Source organism: Manis pentadactyla, chromosome 7 (genome assembly GCF_030020395.1).
Source record: "Manis pentadactyla isolate mManPen7 chromosome 7, mManPen7.hap1, whole genome shotgun sequence".
Taxonomy (NCBI): domain Eukaryota; kingdom Metazoa; phylum Chordata; class Mammalia; order Pholidota; family Manidae; genus Manis; species Manis pentadactyla.
The window spans coordinates 127,165,372-127,181,441 of NC_080025.1; the positions used below are offsets into that span (position 1 = coordinate 127,165,372).

The window sequence follows — 16,070 nt, forward strand, 5'->3', positions numbered from 1 at the left end:
TTTCCATTCCGTCTTCAGGGCATCACCCTCCTGGCACAACGGTATGCCCAAACCTTGTTGTTTCAGAGTTTTTACATGGCGTTTGATTGCTTAAGACAGGGTTAAACCATTAAACCACTGGCAGTGTGACTGAACTCAATCTCCAGCCTCCTCCCCTCCCTGCTTTTAGGGCCAGCCCCTCTTTTGACACTCTGTAAGGGCCCACATCAGAGTCACATCATTAGCATAAACTCAAGTATGGCTGACTGGGGCTCTTTATGAATAACAGACACTCCTATCACTCCCTATTACAAAGGTTTTAGGAGCTTTGTGCCAGAAATGGGGAAAAAGATCAAATATAGTTTTTATACCACTCTGAGGCTCAGAGAGGTTAAGTCACTTGCTCAAGACCACATGATGTGTGACCAGGGTATGTGACAGCTAAGATTCAAAAAAATTTTAATGCACAAATATGAATATATACTGGTAGGAAATACCCCATTTTGAGGGGAAGTACCCTCAAAATGCTTAAAGAGGTTAGGGAATGGGATTTTATTAAAAATATTTTTTAAATGGAATTATAAATTTATACATGCAATATCATAGGAAATCTAGCCTTTAATACAATTTGGAGTAGAAATGCTACCTTATTCAACAGTCCTAAAGTTGTGAAACATGAGAGCTGAAGGACCTCTTTTTTTTTTTGAGAGGGCATCTCTCATATTTATTGATCAAATGGTTGTTAACAACAATAAATTTCTGTATAGGGGACTCAGTGCACAATTATTAATCAACCCCAAGTGAAGGACCTCTTTTTATAGGTCTGTTCCTGATCCTGGTCCTTTACCCAGAGTTTCTTAATCTATGTAGGCATCTTCAGCCCCATCCTGCACTTAGCCCCAAATTTTGGCTTGGAGGAGAGTACCTTTTGGATTAAAGGCCCAGATAGGACTCTCCTAGCTGCCTCCCTGATCTAACCTTGGTCTTCAAGAGAGGAATAAGGTGAAATAAGGGTATAATCTCTTTTTGTCAAGTGGGATTATACTTGGGATTAATTTTTTTCCCAAGTTACCACAAAGATTTCTCCATTACAGGGCTCTGTGGACTGCCCCACTCTGGAGTTTGAGTATGGAGATGCAGATGGGCACGCAGCAGAGCTGTCAGGTATGGGATAGATGGGTCGGTGGAGAGTAGGTGGTCAGGAGGAGAGGGAAAGCCTGTGATCTCCCCTGGCAGCTTGTCCGTTCCTAACAGGTTGCTACAGAAAAAAGACTGTTCTCCACATTCCCTCTTCTCTGCACCCTCCAGTGGTAAATATCTCTGTGTTTACTCTTATATTACCATCTGTGAATCCCCCTTGGTTATGGCACTCTCTATTCTTTCATTCTATTTCTCTTTTCTGCTCACTAGTCTTTATCCTCTTTTGGAGCACTCTCAAATCTGTTTTCTCTCCACCCTCTCACCATTCCTCCTCTCTCTCTCTGCCCGTATTCATGCATATCTTTGCATGCCCACTTCTTTCTACCACTGTCTCCCTCTTTATCTTTCTGTCTGGATTTTTAGCTTAGGCAAAATGTGATCTCCTCATATTAACGGCCTCCATGTTACATGTGCTGTGAATGCCAGTTATTAATAAATTAGCTTTGGGTGGAGATGGTGTGAAAGTTAAATATTCTGTCATATGGAAGTGACACTTTGAGACATGCTTTTTCAGGGAAAGGAGACAAACATTTTTTAAGAAGTTCTTGTGAATAAGCACAGGAATAAATTTGTGATAAGTGGCAGAAATAGAGAACTAAGTTTAAAAACCAGCATGGGATTAGAATCCAGAATATAGAGAGAGAAAGACAGAAGGAAGAGACATAAGCAACTCAATAGAAAAGTAGTAAAAGAATATGAATAGGAAATTCATAGAAGAGAGAGCCTTATGGTCAATAATTATGTGAAAAGATGTTCAACTACATTAGTAAATGGGGGAAAGGAAATTAAAATAGATATCATTTCACATACACCTGATTGCAAAATTTAAAAGCCTGGGCTTTAGTGAGAGTGCAGAAAATTGGGTGCATTTTTACACACTGCGAGGTATGAGGGAGCAGAGTATAGAATTGGAAAGCAGTTTGGTTATATGTAGCAAAGTTGAAGATGCACACATATTATGACCAACAATTTTAGATGTACACTTTAAAGAAATATTTGGGCACAGGAAAACAAGCACAAAGATGTTTATTGCAGCTATTGTGAAAAACTGAAAACAATTTAGGGGAATGGATAAATTGTAGTATGTCAATATAGTAGGCTACTGTATAGCCATTTAAATACTGATCTATATCAATATGCTTCAATATCAATGTTAAAAACATGTTGAGGAAGAAAGAAGCAGTGACAAGTAATTAATTTTTTCTTTTTCTTTATTAAGGTATTATTGATATACACTCTTAATGAAGGTTTCACATGAATAACGATGTGGTTACTACATTTACCCATATTATCGAGTCCCCTCCACATACCCCATTGCAGTCACTGTCCATCAGTGTAGTAAGATTCCACAGAGCAGTGACAAGTAATTTCTACATGCATCAAAAAAAACCTGCATAAATGCATGAGGCTAAAGGATGTTTCTAGGACGTCTAGTTGCACACTTGATTGAGAACAGTGTCAGTTAAGTGAATGGATATGTTCATCACACATTTTCATGTAAAAAACTACTGAAAGCATAATTTTAAAATGTTCCTAAGAAAAAAAAATTTTACAATCTGATACCGCTTGGATTAAAACTTAGAACAGTATCATACATTGTTTACAAGCACATACATGTATTATAAAAGTATAAAAGTAAGTATGTGAGGCATGCACACCAATTTCACTGTGGTGGTTTCTCTAGAGCCGGGAGTAAGATAGACTGGGCAGGAAGGGGGACTTTAGACGTCTGAAGCAAATTTGACAGGTGTAACATTTAATCTGTGTAGAAGATATACATCTTATATGTATTCTATATTATCTGTATATGAAAGTCCATGACCTAAAATTTTACATTAATAAAAACAGAGTTCAGCCTTGCTTTCTTTTCTGACTGGCTTTGTGCTCTCCTCTTAAAAGTATATATCCACACTACCCACTATTGACTGAAGAATTTAAGATTCAGAGATGGGATTTGCTTCCGGTCAATCTAGGATTCTGGAACTCAGGACTCAAAAGCCCTGGCTCCCAGAAAAGGTATTTCTCAACCATTAGACAGCTGGCTAGAACACAAGTGACTTTCTCTTGCTTTGTGAATTACCTAATTCACTAACTATAACCTAGTTATATTTCCAGCATGGTCTACCACCTGTTGACTTCTTCAGTTCTTCATCCTCTGAAAGATGAGGTTGCTGATACAGTGTCCTGGAGTATGTGTGTAGGAAAGGGCATTTTTATTTCTCATAAACTCTGCATGCATTTTGTATTGAATGGCCACTGTCAGCAAAGTTAGGTTTTCCTGGTCCCAGACAGCATTTGGACAACCACAGATGCTTCTGCGTGGCTTGGTGCTGCCTCTGACCAGGTGGCCTTGGCAGGAACCTACACTTCTGTGCCTCCGAGGACAATCAGCAGGGGAAGAATGAACTGGCTCCAGCTAAAAAGAGCCATCTAACATGTACTGTTCAGCTCTCCTTAGCACAAGGATCTTGCCTCTAAATTTCAGGAGTTGTGTTGCCCTCTGCTTCCCTAGAGGCAGGATAGTCCCAATCTAGGTTGACAAGCAGAAGAGATTGCAGCCCTAGGAAACAGGATGACATTAAACCCTCTCTGCTCCACCCCTCCTCCTGGCCCTCACCAAATGTCGAAGGCTGCCTTCTCTGCTGTAGCAGCCAGCTGGCAGGAGGAGGACAGGTTTGATGGTTTAATCACCCAGGGACGCAAGTGGCTATTTTTAACTGCTCTGAAAGGGAGGAAGCTGGTTCTGGATTGAATTGGACACAGGAATGTGTTGGAGGCTTTAGCTCTTTCATGCCACCCTCTCTAACCCAGACCCCTTTTGTAAGGGTCTGCTGAATGTTTATGACTCTATCCTATCTTTCCTACCACAGAATTATATAGCTACACTGAAAACCTGGAATTCACCACTAACAGGAGGTGCTTTGAAGAAGATTTCAAGACTCAAGGTGATCCCAGATCCTTATTCATAGAGACCTGCTTTTTCCCTCCATGATATCTCAGCCTGATCTAGAAAAAGCCTGACAACAAAGTATGTCCCTCTTCATCCTCTCCATAACCATATAACTTCTCTATCCTTCTTGCATATGGGACACATTTCCCTATATCTCAGGCAGAATGGCCATGGAGTAGAAGCAAGAAAAGTCTGAGCTGGGTCTCTTTCCCTGATGTAAAGGGCCAAGAGAGCAGAGGGATGCCCTGCTACCTAGTAGAACCCTGTGCCTACATAGTCCTTAACCTTAATGTTCATCCCCTGCCTCCAACTCTGCCTCATTCCTAATAGCATCTATAATAATTCATGTGCCCTCACTGTGATCCTGTCAAACATCTGTTCTCTTACTTGGTCAGTGGCAATTCATTTTGCAACTCAACAAATGTGTGGTGAGTACCTGTTTTATGCCAGAGATGCAGGATATGGGGTGAATGTGAATTTGCAATATCGTCAAAGAGATAGCAGTCCCGTAGCAGAGGAGAGATGTGTATATCACAAAGTTAGCTGAGGCCAAGAGAAAAATTGTAAGAGAAATAAGTATCTGGGGGGACAGAGCTTCTGGCAGGAGCATTAGTGGGCAAGAGGTACTTCTGTATTGGACCTGTAATGATGAGTAGGGGTTGGATGTGGAGGGAGACAGAGGAAAGCCCTTGAGGAAAGGCAGAGAACAAGGACAGTATAGGCTGTGTGTGGAGGATGGAGGGGATGTGAAAGATGAGACGGCAGTTAAGGTGAGAATATTTTGAGTCCTTTACTCTTCCCATCCCTTATTCTTTCTGTTAAATAAGGGAAGCTTTTGAAGAGAAGAATTTGTTGGGGGCTGAGATTAGAGGTAGATATGCTTTCAGGAGCCTCTCTGGGAAGGAGAGACAGCAGCTGATACTGGATCCATATGGCCTCCTCTCCCTAGTGCAGGGCAAGGAGTGGCTGGAGTTGGAGGAAGATGCCCAGAAGGCCTATGTGATGGGACTCCTGGACCGACTGGAGGTGGTCAATAGGGAGCAGCGACTGAAGGTGGCACGATCTGTTCTCTACCTGGCCCAAGGTGAGTGACCACCTTTGCCAATTTGAAAGGGGTGGAGACTAGGGAGAGAAATGGTGTCAGAATTAGGATGAAGCAAGCCATGCTGGAAAACCAAGTCTCTGCCTCTCAAGGACAGATCTGGTCATGTGTTAGCAATAACTTGGTGCTTATGAGGAAGATAAGGAGATGGTGGTGGGTACTGTTCTGGATCCCTGGGAATTGGCCTTTATCTTCCTAGGCATGCACGGATTTCTTATAGGGTTCTTTCTTCCTTAACCTGGGCTATAATCATATGCAAAGACTAGCAAAAAGGTCAATGTGGTCAGAGCTGATGATGTTCCACCAGGTGAACATGGAGGCTTCTTCATTAGTTGTGACCTAGTCCAGACACAGGGGAGGCAGGGGTGTTAGTACAGATTTATGCATGGACCCTCTGCATTGTTTCTAGTTGAAGGTTCAAGCCAAAAGAGTAGCAGTAGTGGGTGCTGTGAGTAATGTGGAGATGATCAGAGCTCAACGAGATTAATTAAAACTTCCCCAGAAGAGACCTATTAGCTGGGTGTTGGAAAGAGAAATGAGATAACCTAGCTGGAGTAGGAAAAATAAGCCCTGAGATCTTAAATAAAAGGACAACTGGCAGAACCAACTGTTTCGGAGCTAAAACACTACAGAAGAAAATCATAAATGGAGAGGAAAGCATGGACATCAGGTGAAGGGAGGATGAGCAAACAAGGCAGTGCCTGCCCACGTCTCTCGATTCTGGTGGTGCTCTGGCCACCTTCAAACTGCAGGTCCCTTCATCTTTTAGCCTGAGGGCTTTCTCTGCAGTCCCCATAGGGCAGCCCAAGAAGTGTCAGGGAATTAAAGTGCTCCCCAGGCCAGCAGCACTGATCAATCAATGGCTGGCAGGTCATAGTGGGTGAACAGCCCCACTATCTCCCTATTCTTGGATGGGATGATTCTGTGTTGTGCATTTTGTACTGTTTCCTAGAACTTTGCCCCACCTGAGATTGAGCTCGTGGCCACCTTCTCTTTCCTGTCCCATTTCCCCACTTCTCTACTGTTGGTTCCTGGGGTCAACTCCCAAATGAACTACTTCCATTTGAATCCTTATCTCTGGATCTTCTCAGAGAACTCAAACTTAAAACAGGCCAGTGATGAGCACATTGGACCTAACCCTGGAGACTGCCTGTCCTCTTACCTGCCTCATTTCCTGGAAGTCCTGGGGGACCCTTGCCCTAACTTTGCCAGCCTAATTAGTGGCAGGGTATTGGAAGATAATCTTAAGATTGTGGAACAGTGTGGAAAGAACTGGGATACTTCTCTCCTTCTTAACCCCTGTGGCACTGTCTGTTCCTTTAGGCACTTTTGGAGAATGTGATTCAGAGGTTGATGTGCTACACTGGTCCAGATACAACTGTTTCCTGCTCTATCAGATGGGGACCTTCTCGGCCTTCCTGGAGCTACTCCACATGGAAATTGAGTGAGAAGTCTGAGGGGAGGGCTGACCTGGAAGGGTGCCTTATGTCCTGTGTTGACTTCTTCACTGTAGAGACCTTTGTGGGAGCTGGGTCTCTTCATACCTCAATCCTTCAAAGCTCAGTGATGGCTTCCCTCCTTCCAGCCATGCTCTCTGATACTCTGTCCTCCTCCTTGAGGTTAGGCCCATCAGCAGCTTCTGCCGCACTTACAGTTTCAATTCTGTACTTCAGGGCCCTGTCCTGGGTGGGTTCCCTATATCAAACATCTTCTCATCTCAGCCTAACTCTGAAATCCATGAAGGAAATTGTTCTACCTAAGAACGTGAACCAGAAGGGGCAGGACCAATTTCTGTTGCTGTGCCCAATTCTGTTGCTTTCCCTCCTAGCTCTAGAGGTGGCCTTATCTGCTGTTACCATTATAGTGACCCCTCATTGTGTCTCATGCCTGTCACCCAGGAGTTTTAGAGTGAATTCTCTTTATTATTTGTCAAGTGTTGCTTAGCATCTATTTTGTGTCCAGCACAGTTCTAGATACAGTGGGGATTGCAAAAGGAGTGAATATCACAAACCCTGCCCTTGCCCATCTTTACCACAGATAAGGGTTTGCTGAGGTGGCAGAGGAATTCAGTGGTCTCCTTTACCTTAGGCCAGTTTTTTATAGCTACATAGCCAGGGAATAGCAAGACTCACGTTTGTGTATATGAGGGAACACAGGGGGTAAAGAGACCGTGGATTCTCGTGCTTTCTCTCCTTCCATGGCAGCAACAACCAGGCCTGTAGCAGCGCTCTTCGGAAACCAGCCACCTCCATTGCTGATAGCACAGAGCTCCGGTGAGTGGGGCTGGCCACGGGTTGGAACTGGATGGCTAATCACGGGTTACCCTTTGCCCAAATCCCAGATGCCCAGACCACTAGAAGTTACTAATTCCACTGGGTTGGGCTCCCACAGAGACCATCCCTGAGGTCTCTGACTACAGGGTGGGAGCTGCCTTGGGAACCTCTAGTGACCCTTCTGTAACCCCAGGGTGCTGCTGAGTGTCATGTACCTAATGGTGGAAAATATTCGCCTGGAGCGAGAGACAGACTCCTACCGGTGGAGAACAGCCCGGGAGACCTTCTGCACTGAACTGAGTGAGAAGTGGCACTTGAGGAAGGGTGGGGATAAGGTGCTGAGGTGAAGGGGAAGCATAGAATCTGTGTGTCTGCGTAGAAGGAACAAATAGCCTCTCTCTTTTCTTTCTTTTCTTTCCTTCCTTCCTTCCTTCTTTTTCTCCCCACCCCCCTCATTCTTTCTAGAATTAGCATTCTTCCTTTTAGGACAGAGATATCACATTGTACGCATGAGCTATGACCATGTCTGTTCTATGACTTGGTTTTCCTTGGTTAACCATCCCTTAGCTATCCCTCTCTTATTCCATCATGATCCAAAAAGAGTTGAGTCACCTTGAAAATATAAGTTGGTGGTATCATCAGGCAGGGATAAGATATGAATGCCTATGGGATTTTTAAAATATATTCATTGATGTAGGTTTTGAGATCCACAGAAGCCACGAAGTTCAGCCAGAAAGCAATATCTTTATTACTGTTCCTTCTAGTTTGGCATCTACCCCTAAGCTTTGGGAGCTAAGCTATTTTACCTCTGGCTTTCTGTCCTGCCCTTGAGGAGCTTCCCTTTGGGGGCTTTTTAAGTTTCCTTCTCCTTTGAAGACCAAATTCTCTAATTCTTCAGGGGAGGTGAGGGCCTTTCCCAGTATATCTAGAATTGGGGTTTCAGCTACTTCATCTTCACTTTTTCACTTACCTCTCTCCACACCCACCAGGCTTCTCCATGCATAATGAGGAGCCCTTTGCTCTTCTGCTTTTCTCCATGGTTACCAAGTTCTGCAGTGGCCTGGCTCCCCACTTCCCCATAAAGAAGGTCCTGCTTCTGCTCTGGAAGGTAGTCATGGTGAGTGGCTGACTCTCCCCACTCCCATCTCATCAGATCAGTAGTGCCGTCTGCCACTTCAGTTTCTTCTAGTCTAATTCTAGAAGGAGCTAGGCAGAAGTATGGTAGCTGTTAGCCAGTGAAGGGGCAGCAAGGATGTCCTAGAGAAATCAGATGTTCTATGTCAGAGCAGGTTGCCTATTTCTACTGGACTGACAGGAGATGCCACTCTGAGTTGGGGAGTCATTGTACCTTCTCCTGATAGAGCTGACATTTCATGGAAAGAACATCAGCTAAGAGTTGGGAGATCTGGTCTCTTCTGACATTGAGGAACCTCAGGCAGCTCTTTGTGCCTCAGTTTCTCTGGCTGTAAAATGTGGGGATTAGTGCTTGTCCTCCAGATAAATAGCAGATTTGCTTTAAATGAAGTCTTCACAAGGGCATGGTTGCAGTTTTGTTACTAATTATTCAATCTGATCCTTCATCTCTGGCTCCTGTCCCACAGGACTGGTTGAACAACATGCCCTCTAAAGTAAGACTTGTAGCGGGAACTGCTTCTTGACTACAGAGGAAATTGAATGACTCTGGGGTTTTTTAGCATCTGGGTGTGCTCCTTAAAAAGGGAACACAGTTTTCTGTTTCTTTCAATAGAGCCTCCCCAGGAGTCCCTGTCCTAATTTCTCATCATGTTTTTCAGCCCTGGGTCAGTCAATAATGTTTTACCCTGACCCCTGAGCTCTTCAGACTGAGGATAGTAAAGACCTTTGCCAGTTTCTGACTTATTACTTCCTAATTAAGAAGGGTGCCCCAGGGGACTGGAGGTTGTGGCACTTCTCCATCCATGTTTCCATGACCTTGCTCTCTCTGACTTCCCTCCTTCCTCTCTCTTTTCTGCCCCTTCCCTTAGTTTACCCTCGGTGGATTTGAGCATCTGCAGGCTCTCAAAATACAAAAACGGGCAGAATTGGGTCTGCCTCCTCTGGCTGAGGACAGTATCCAGGTGGTAAAGAGCATGCGTGCCGCCTCCCCACCCTCTTACACTCTCGACCTGGGAGAGTCTCAGCTGGCACCACCACCCTCTAAGCTGCGAGGCCGCCGTGGTTCTCGAAGGGTATGGACTAACTGTGGTGTTGTGACACTGGCTGGCCTAAAGTCAAAATTCTAAGCTATCTGGATGTAGTAGGAAATGGCAGTAAACAACCCAGCTCATCCTGCCCCTGGTCAGCCTTATAAGCAGCCAAGTCTATAATTTGGCCTCTATTCCCCAGCCCTGACAGGCTCCTGAGCTCTCATGATGTAACATTGTGATATGGTATCATAGATCCTTATCTTGCTATAGGATTTTTGGCCTGGACCTTAGAGCCTGGAGTTCCCTAGCATCCTGAACAACAATTAGGGTATAATCCTGGGGCTAGGGACCTAGGGCACCTGAATAAGGCTCCCAGCAAATCCATGTGCCTAGGGTGAGGCACTGTATCATTTTCTTGGCAGCAGGGTTTGCTCTGTGCCAGCCATGCTTTTGTCTGACCCTGGAACCAGAGGCTTACATTTATGAGGTGATTGATCAGGGTTCTAGGTATAGTCTGCATCCCAGGGAAGGTCAGAATGACAGGTTGCACTGCAGCCTGAATTTACCTTCCTGATCTACCTGAGTTCACCAACTATGAGTGTCAGGACCAGATAGTCACACTTAGTAATCTAGCCTATATAATCTGCAATGTGATTTTTTTAAACTTTATTTTTTGTTTTATGAATTATTGCTTACTCACTGTAGAAAATTTGGAACAAATATAAAAATGTGACAAAGGGAAGGAAAAAAAGTCACCCACGAGCTTAACAACCAGAAGCAGTTACTGTTAACTTTTTGGCCTATTTCTGTCCAATCTTTTTTTCTTTCTGTGACAAGGTTTAAAATTCCGTCTGCCTAGCAGCAAGCTTCTGTCCTCCTCTTCCTCAGTCAGCCAGCTGGTGTGTGCTCACAGAAAGCAAACTAATTGAATGTTCACCTAAGCAGAACATAATTAGGAAGGAAGTACTGGCAAAAAAAAAAGGCATCAGTGCTTTTGGAAAGCTAAGTAACTATGACTTCGGGATTATCTGTGCTTTGTTCCCCAGCTGTTAGTATGGTTGCCTGAGAGCTGCTTGTCCTGCTATTGGGCCTGGTGGGGACACTAGGGTTGAGGTGGGGAAGAGAATATTCTTTCAAGAGCTGGGTTGTTACTTCATGTTTCCTGAAGTCTAGAGCCTGTGGGTAGGGGCTGGCTTCAGGCAACGATGCTCAGGGTCAGATCTCTGTATCCCTTCTTCCTCTCCCCTCCTAGCAACTCCTCACTAAGCAGGACAGCCTAGACATCTACAATGAAAGAGATCTCTTTAAGACTGAGGAACCAGCTGCAGAGGAAGAAGAGGAATCTGTTGGTGATGGAGAACGAACCTTGGATGGAGAGTTAGACCTACTAGAGCAAGACCCTCTGGTGCCACCTCCACCCTCACAGGCACCCCTTTCTACTGAGCGGGTGGCCTTTCCCAAGGGTCTACCATGGGCTCCAAAGGTCAGGTAGGCTTGATAACACCACGGACCTCAAGCTTTGGGGTTACAATCACTCAAGGCCCAGGGTGGAGTAGTCTATGTATTCAAGTCCCAATAAACCTGGCTAGAAGTCAGAACTTCCAAGGTTGAAGATCCCATTGTTGGCTGCTGTCTTCCCCCCACTACTACAATCCTTTAATTGGAGGGGTAGGAGCCCAGAAAGTTTCTCTCTCTCAAGGTTTGCTTTTCTTTCCTTTTCTGAGATTTGTCTCTACCATCCTCTCAGACAAAAGGACATTGAGCACTTCTTGGAGATGAGCAGGAACAAGTTCATTGGATTCACTCTGGGGCAGTAAGTGACTGGGTAGTCAGAACCAGCTATGGAGTGGTTCTTGGGGGGCCAGAGAGGCAGGTGGCTTGGAATGAGAGATGTTGCCTGGTCTTTGTAGAGCCACTAGCCCATTGGCAACTCCTAGAGACTGTTTTAGGTTCTTGCCATGGAATTTTTTCCTTCCAGTTTCCTAGAACTTTTATGTTCTCAGGCAGGTGTAGGACCTTGAACAATAAGGCCCAAATTCTGTGAATACATAACATAGTCAGAACAGACCCAGTCTTCCCCCATTTTCACACCTTCATGAATCCTTCCCACAGGCCTCTACAAAACGTGAGAAGGTGTTATTACTGGTGTTTGACTGTCAAAGTGTCATTGGGCCACATGCCCTTTTAAGTAGGAATCTATAATCACTGCCAAACAAAGTGAGTCCCTAAAAGACTATACAGAAATCTTCATTTTCAGGAACACTTATCTGTAACATTTTTCTTTTTGTGTCCTGAAACAATAATGGACCTGGAAGCTTGCAGAGAAAAATCCAGGGTACCAGATGTTGGAATTGGCATGGTCCATGTAACTCCAGGGGGTAGTGGTGGTTCTCTATACTTTGACACTTTTGATCTGGTGTGTCTTGCATTTCACAGGGACACAGATACCTTGGTTGGATTACCCAGGCCCATCCACGAGAGTGTGAAGACTCTGAAGCAGGTAACGAGGGTGGGCACTCCAACTTACCCAATTTCCTACATTCGAATAGATGAAAAAGGTTTCCTTTCTTCCTCTCATTTCTTTTCCCTCCTACCCTTCTTTCTGTCTTCCTATGCCTCACTTTCTTTCCTCTCAGTTCTCTCTCCCTACAGGGCCACTAACTTCCTAGGGCCCAGGATTGAGCTCACACATCCAAAGTGTGTGTAAGAGTAGTGATCTTTTGCACAGACCTGAAGCCTTCCCCACTCCATCATCACTACTCCATACACACATGCGTGACAGCAGTGCACATGCATCACAGCTTTCAGGGCAGTGGTCCTGGGCAAGGGCCTATTCTTGGCTTCTCCTTGCACTGTGGTTGAAGATAAATGCTTAGGTATTTGTTGTTGTCTCTTCAACAAATACGGAAATATGGAATAAAGAGGAACACTGTATACGGAGCACTTTGCTCGGTGTTAATGATGCAAATGTGAATAAGACTCCTGCTTCTCACAGAGTTCATGGGATGACAGACCCATAAACAGGACATTTTCTTGTCATTGGGGAAGTTAAGCAAGAGGCTGGTACATGTGTGATCAAGGCCCTTAGCCCCTTGTTGATGTCTTATCTTCCCCAGCACAAGTATATCTCCATCGCAGACATCCAGATCAAGAATCAGGAGGAGCTGGAGAAGTGCCCCATGTCTTTGGTGAGCCAAGGGGGTCCTGTACAGCAGGACTGTCACAGTGCTGTCTGCAGTGCTGTCACAGAGCATGTGTACATGCTGTTGGGCTTTTACTGTATGCCTCGCAAGGCAAGGTCCCTCCTTTCATGATACATTGAAATTGGAGGAAAAAATAATTAAGTGAACAAGCAGACTATCAGAGATGGGAAATATAATGAAGAAAATATAAATAGGATTACATGATAGAGGCATCTGTCATGCAGAAGACTACTTTAGGTTGGGCAGTCAGAATAGACAGACTCTGTGATGGTAACGGTTAAGCAAAGATAGGAGGTACAAGAAGTCGCTGCCTATAGAAACATCAGGGGAAAGAACATCCCAAGCAGAAGAACAGGCTTAACAAGGTAAGAGCAAGCTCAGTGCTAGAAGTAGTGAACAAAGGCCTGGGGCTGGAGCACAGGGGTGAGGGGTGGGGTTGTATAAGAAGGAGCCTGGGAGATGGCCTGGGACCACTTTATAAAGAAGATCTTTCAGCAAAGATTGGGAACTTGAAATTATTTTACAGTACAAAGGGAAGCCTTTGCAGATTTTAAGTAGGGGAGTAACAAATCTTATTTATCTTTTTAAAAACCACTGGCTGGTGTGTAAAGACTAGACTAGGAAAGAGTGGAAGCAGGGAAATCAGTTAGAAAGTTTTAAAATAGTCAAGCTCAAAGATGATGGTGCCATGGACTGGGGTAGTAATTGCAGAAATGGGGAAAGTGGATATTTAGGGTATATTTTGGAGGTATAGTTGATAAGACTTGCCAATCAATTGGATGTGGATAGAGGCAAAAGACAGGAATCAAAAACAAGTACCTTTTGCCAAGATGGGAAGTTCTGTTTTATCAAAAGTTCTATTTTGGTCATATTCAGCTTTGATACCCATTAGACACTTCTATGGAGCAGCCAAGCAATTAGATACATGAGTCTAGAATTCTAGAGAGAGGACTGATGTAGAGAAATAAAGCTGTGAGCTGTTGATTTATGGACAGTGTTAAAAGTCATAGAACTGGCTGAGATAACCCAGGGAGGAAGTACAGATAAAGAGAAGAGGATGGAAAAAGGACAGTGCCCCTGGGCACACCAGTGTATTGAGGGTGGGATGAGTCAGGAGAGCCCAAAAAGAAGAGAAGCACTAAGTGAGGTGGGAGGAAATAAAGATTATGATACCAACCATAAAAGCTAAGAAAAATTCTTTCAGGAAGAACGGAGTGAGCAGTTGTGCCTAATACTGCTGTTAAATGGAGGATGATAAGCCCTGAGGTGCCCATTGGATTTTGCTACATAAATGTAACTGGTAACCTTGATAAGAGCAGCCTCAAGTGACGTGTTGGGGTTTAAAGCTTAGTTAGAGTGTGTTGAAAAGGGAATGTAAAGAAAGGAGGCAGACAGTCAACACAGACAACACAGAAATTTTGTTGTGAAGAGGATGGAAATGGGATGGTAGCTGAGGGAGCACACGGAGTCTAGGGAAAGCGGTTTATAGCTGAGAGGTACTAGAGTGTGTGTATGTCCTAAAAGAGATGGTTCAGAAGAGAGGAGATAATTACAGAACTGATGCATTCAACAAAGCAGAAAGAGGGTGAGATCCCAAGCACGAGTTGGGGGTTTGCCTTTGATAGGAGCATGTGTGGTTCATCCTTCATACCAAGAAGGAAGGTGGAAACTCTGGTAGATTTCGTATTGAGATGAGAGAATACCTGTCTGATTCCTTCTGTTTTCTCCATGAAGTAGAGGTAGGGTTAGCAACTGTTGAGGGGCTGTGAGGTGAAGGGATTGGTTTGAGGAGAGGGGAAAAGGTATGAAATAGGCCTTTGGTAAGCAAGAAGGCAAACATTCAGGATTGCTAGGGTTTATTGAACGCCCATTTAAGACGTGTCCATTTAAGCAGCTGCTGAGTTGTGTGGGTTCGAAGGGTTACTCCTTCCAGCCTCAATGTGTCATGGCAATGACCCTTGCCCTGTAATGGAGGGACCTTGAGGGACGAAGGAGTGCATTGGCCAAAGATGACAGTGGCCTGAGTAGCTTCATGAGCACCAGAGGGCCCTGCCTCACCCACTCTGATAAAAAGCTTAGATGGGGTCATCAAGAGGACAAAGAGACTTGTGCATGAGAGGGCATGTCAGAAAGGAGGAAGGGATGTAGGGCCAACAGAAAAGGATACAAAGTAGTTTCCATGGAAAAGCTTCCCTGCTAATACTCCTTCCTGCCTCTCTGGGCTGAAGGTTACCCAGCTGCCTTATTAACCCTTTCTGTTGAGTCGCCTACTTCTCCATTCCAGAGCTCTTGGATGGCCTCAGATTGACACCATGGGAAGTGCCTGTGTGGGGTGTCTGGTCCAGTCTCCCAGTCTTACCTGCAGCCAAGTTAAGCCCATGTATGTGCAGCAAAACAGTGGTCTGAGCCATCTCCTAGGTGGGGTTCTGACTCCTGAGCCAGCATGACATGGAAAGGATTCTTGATTACTTCCAGATAATGGGAAAACCAGAATCATACATTGTAAGGACCACCTAAAGGACCAGCCCACTGCTCCTATATATAAGAGGTAACTAGGACTCAAAGAGGGAAAGGAACTTACCCAAGGTCATTAACACAGGATAGGAAGCTGAATCTGGCTCCCAGCTCAGTTTTTCATGCCACCCTTCACAACCAAGAAAATGTAGCCTTTGGTCAACTGGAAGATGACCTGGCCAAACTGTGTTTCCTGCCATAGGGGGAAGAGGTGGTACCAGAGACGCCATGTGAAATCCTCTACCAGGGCATGCTGTACAGCCTCCCTCAGTACATGGTAAGAAAGCCGGGCCGGAGATGCTCGTCTCTGCTCAAAGGAACAGACAGTTAAGAGCCATTACGAGCTGAGCTGTCCATCATGTGGGTTGTTTCCTGAGCATCTGCCCCTCAGGCAAGGCATTCTCTAACACATTAGATTTCCTCAGGGCTCCTCTGAGAAGAAGGAGGACTTGGCTGTACTCCCAAGTCCTTCAGGAGAGGTGGAGAAAAAGGTGGGGTCTGTGCAGGATGCTTGGGGGCCTCCTTCTAAGTAAGTACCCTGCCAGGGTCTGACATGCCCTAGTAACCTCAGGCTGAAAATGGTGAGGCTGATAACAAGAGGAAGGAAAGGGTGGGGGAGTAAGATGTTGCTTGTATCTCCCGCCTGATTTCCAGGCATTGCGCCTCTCAGTCTGCTCCTTCTGT

At 44.9% G+C, this 16,070-nt stretch overlaps 1 protein-coding gene across 4 annotated transcripts in view; it reads left to right on the top strand.

Annotated features, from left to right (window-relative positions):
- Nucleotides 1-16,070, top strand: part of STRIP2 (striatin interacting protein 2) — a 37,957-nt gene that overhangs the window by 3,839 nt on the left and 18,048 nt on the right. For 2 of the 4 annotated variants that reach the window (XR_005029578.2, XM_036909047.2), the window contains exons 2-14: nt 1,074-1,143; nt 4,050-4,124; nt 5,079-5,213; nt 6,555-6,675; nt 7,436-7,504; nt 7,698-7,804; nt 8,494-8,621; nt 9,508-9,711; nt 10,922-11,157; nt 11,417-11,482; nt 12,106-12,169; nt 12,786-12,857; nt 15,589-15,663. Coding sequence is in view for 3 of the 4 variants with exons in the window: in XM_036909047.2 (XP_036764942.2) it covers nt 1,074-1,143; nt 4,050-4,124; nt 5,079-5,213; nt 6,555-6,675; nt 7,436-7,504; nt 7,698-7,804; nt 8,494-8,621; nt 9,508-9,711; nt 10,922-11,157; nt 11,417-11,482; nt 12,106-12,169; nt 12,786-12,857; nt 15,589-15,663 (1,422 nt within the window). In the remaining variant the exon portion in view is untranslated. The remainder of the gene's footprint in view (nt 1-1,073; nt 1,144-4,049; nt 4,125-5,078; nt 5,214-6,554; nt 6,676-7,435; nt 7,505-7,697; nt 7,805-8,493; nt 8,622-9,507; nt 9,712-10,921; nt 11,158-11,416; nt 11,483-12,105; nt 12,170-12,785; nt 12,858-15,588; nt 15,664-16,070) is intronic. The other 2 variants (XM_036909048.2, XM_036909049.2) reach the window with 2 other exon arrangements.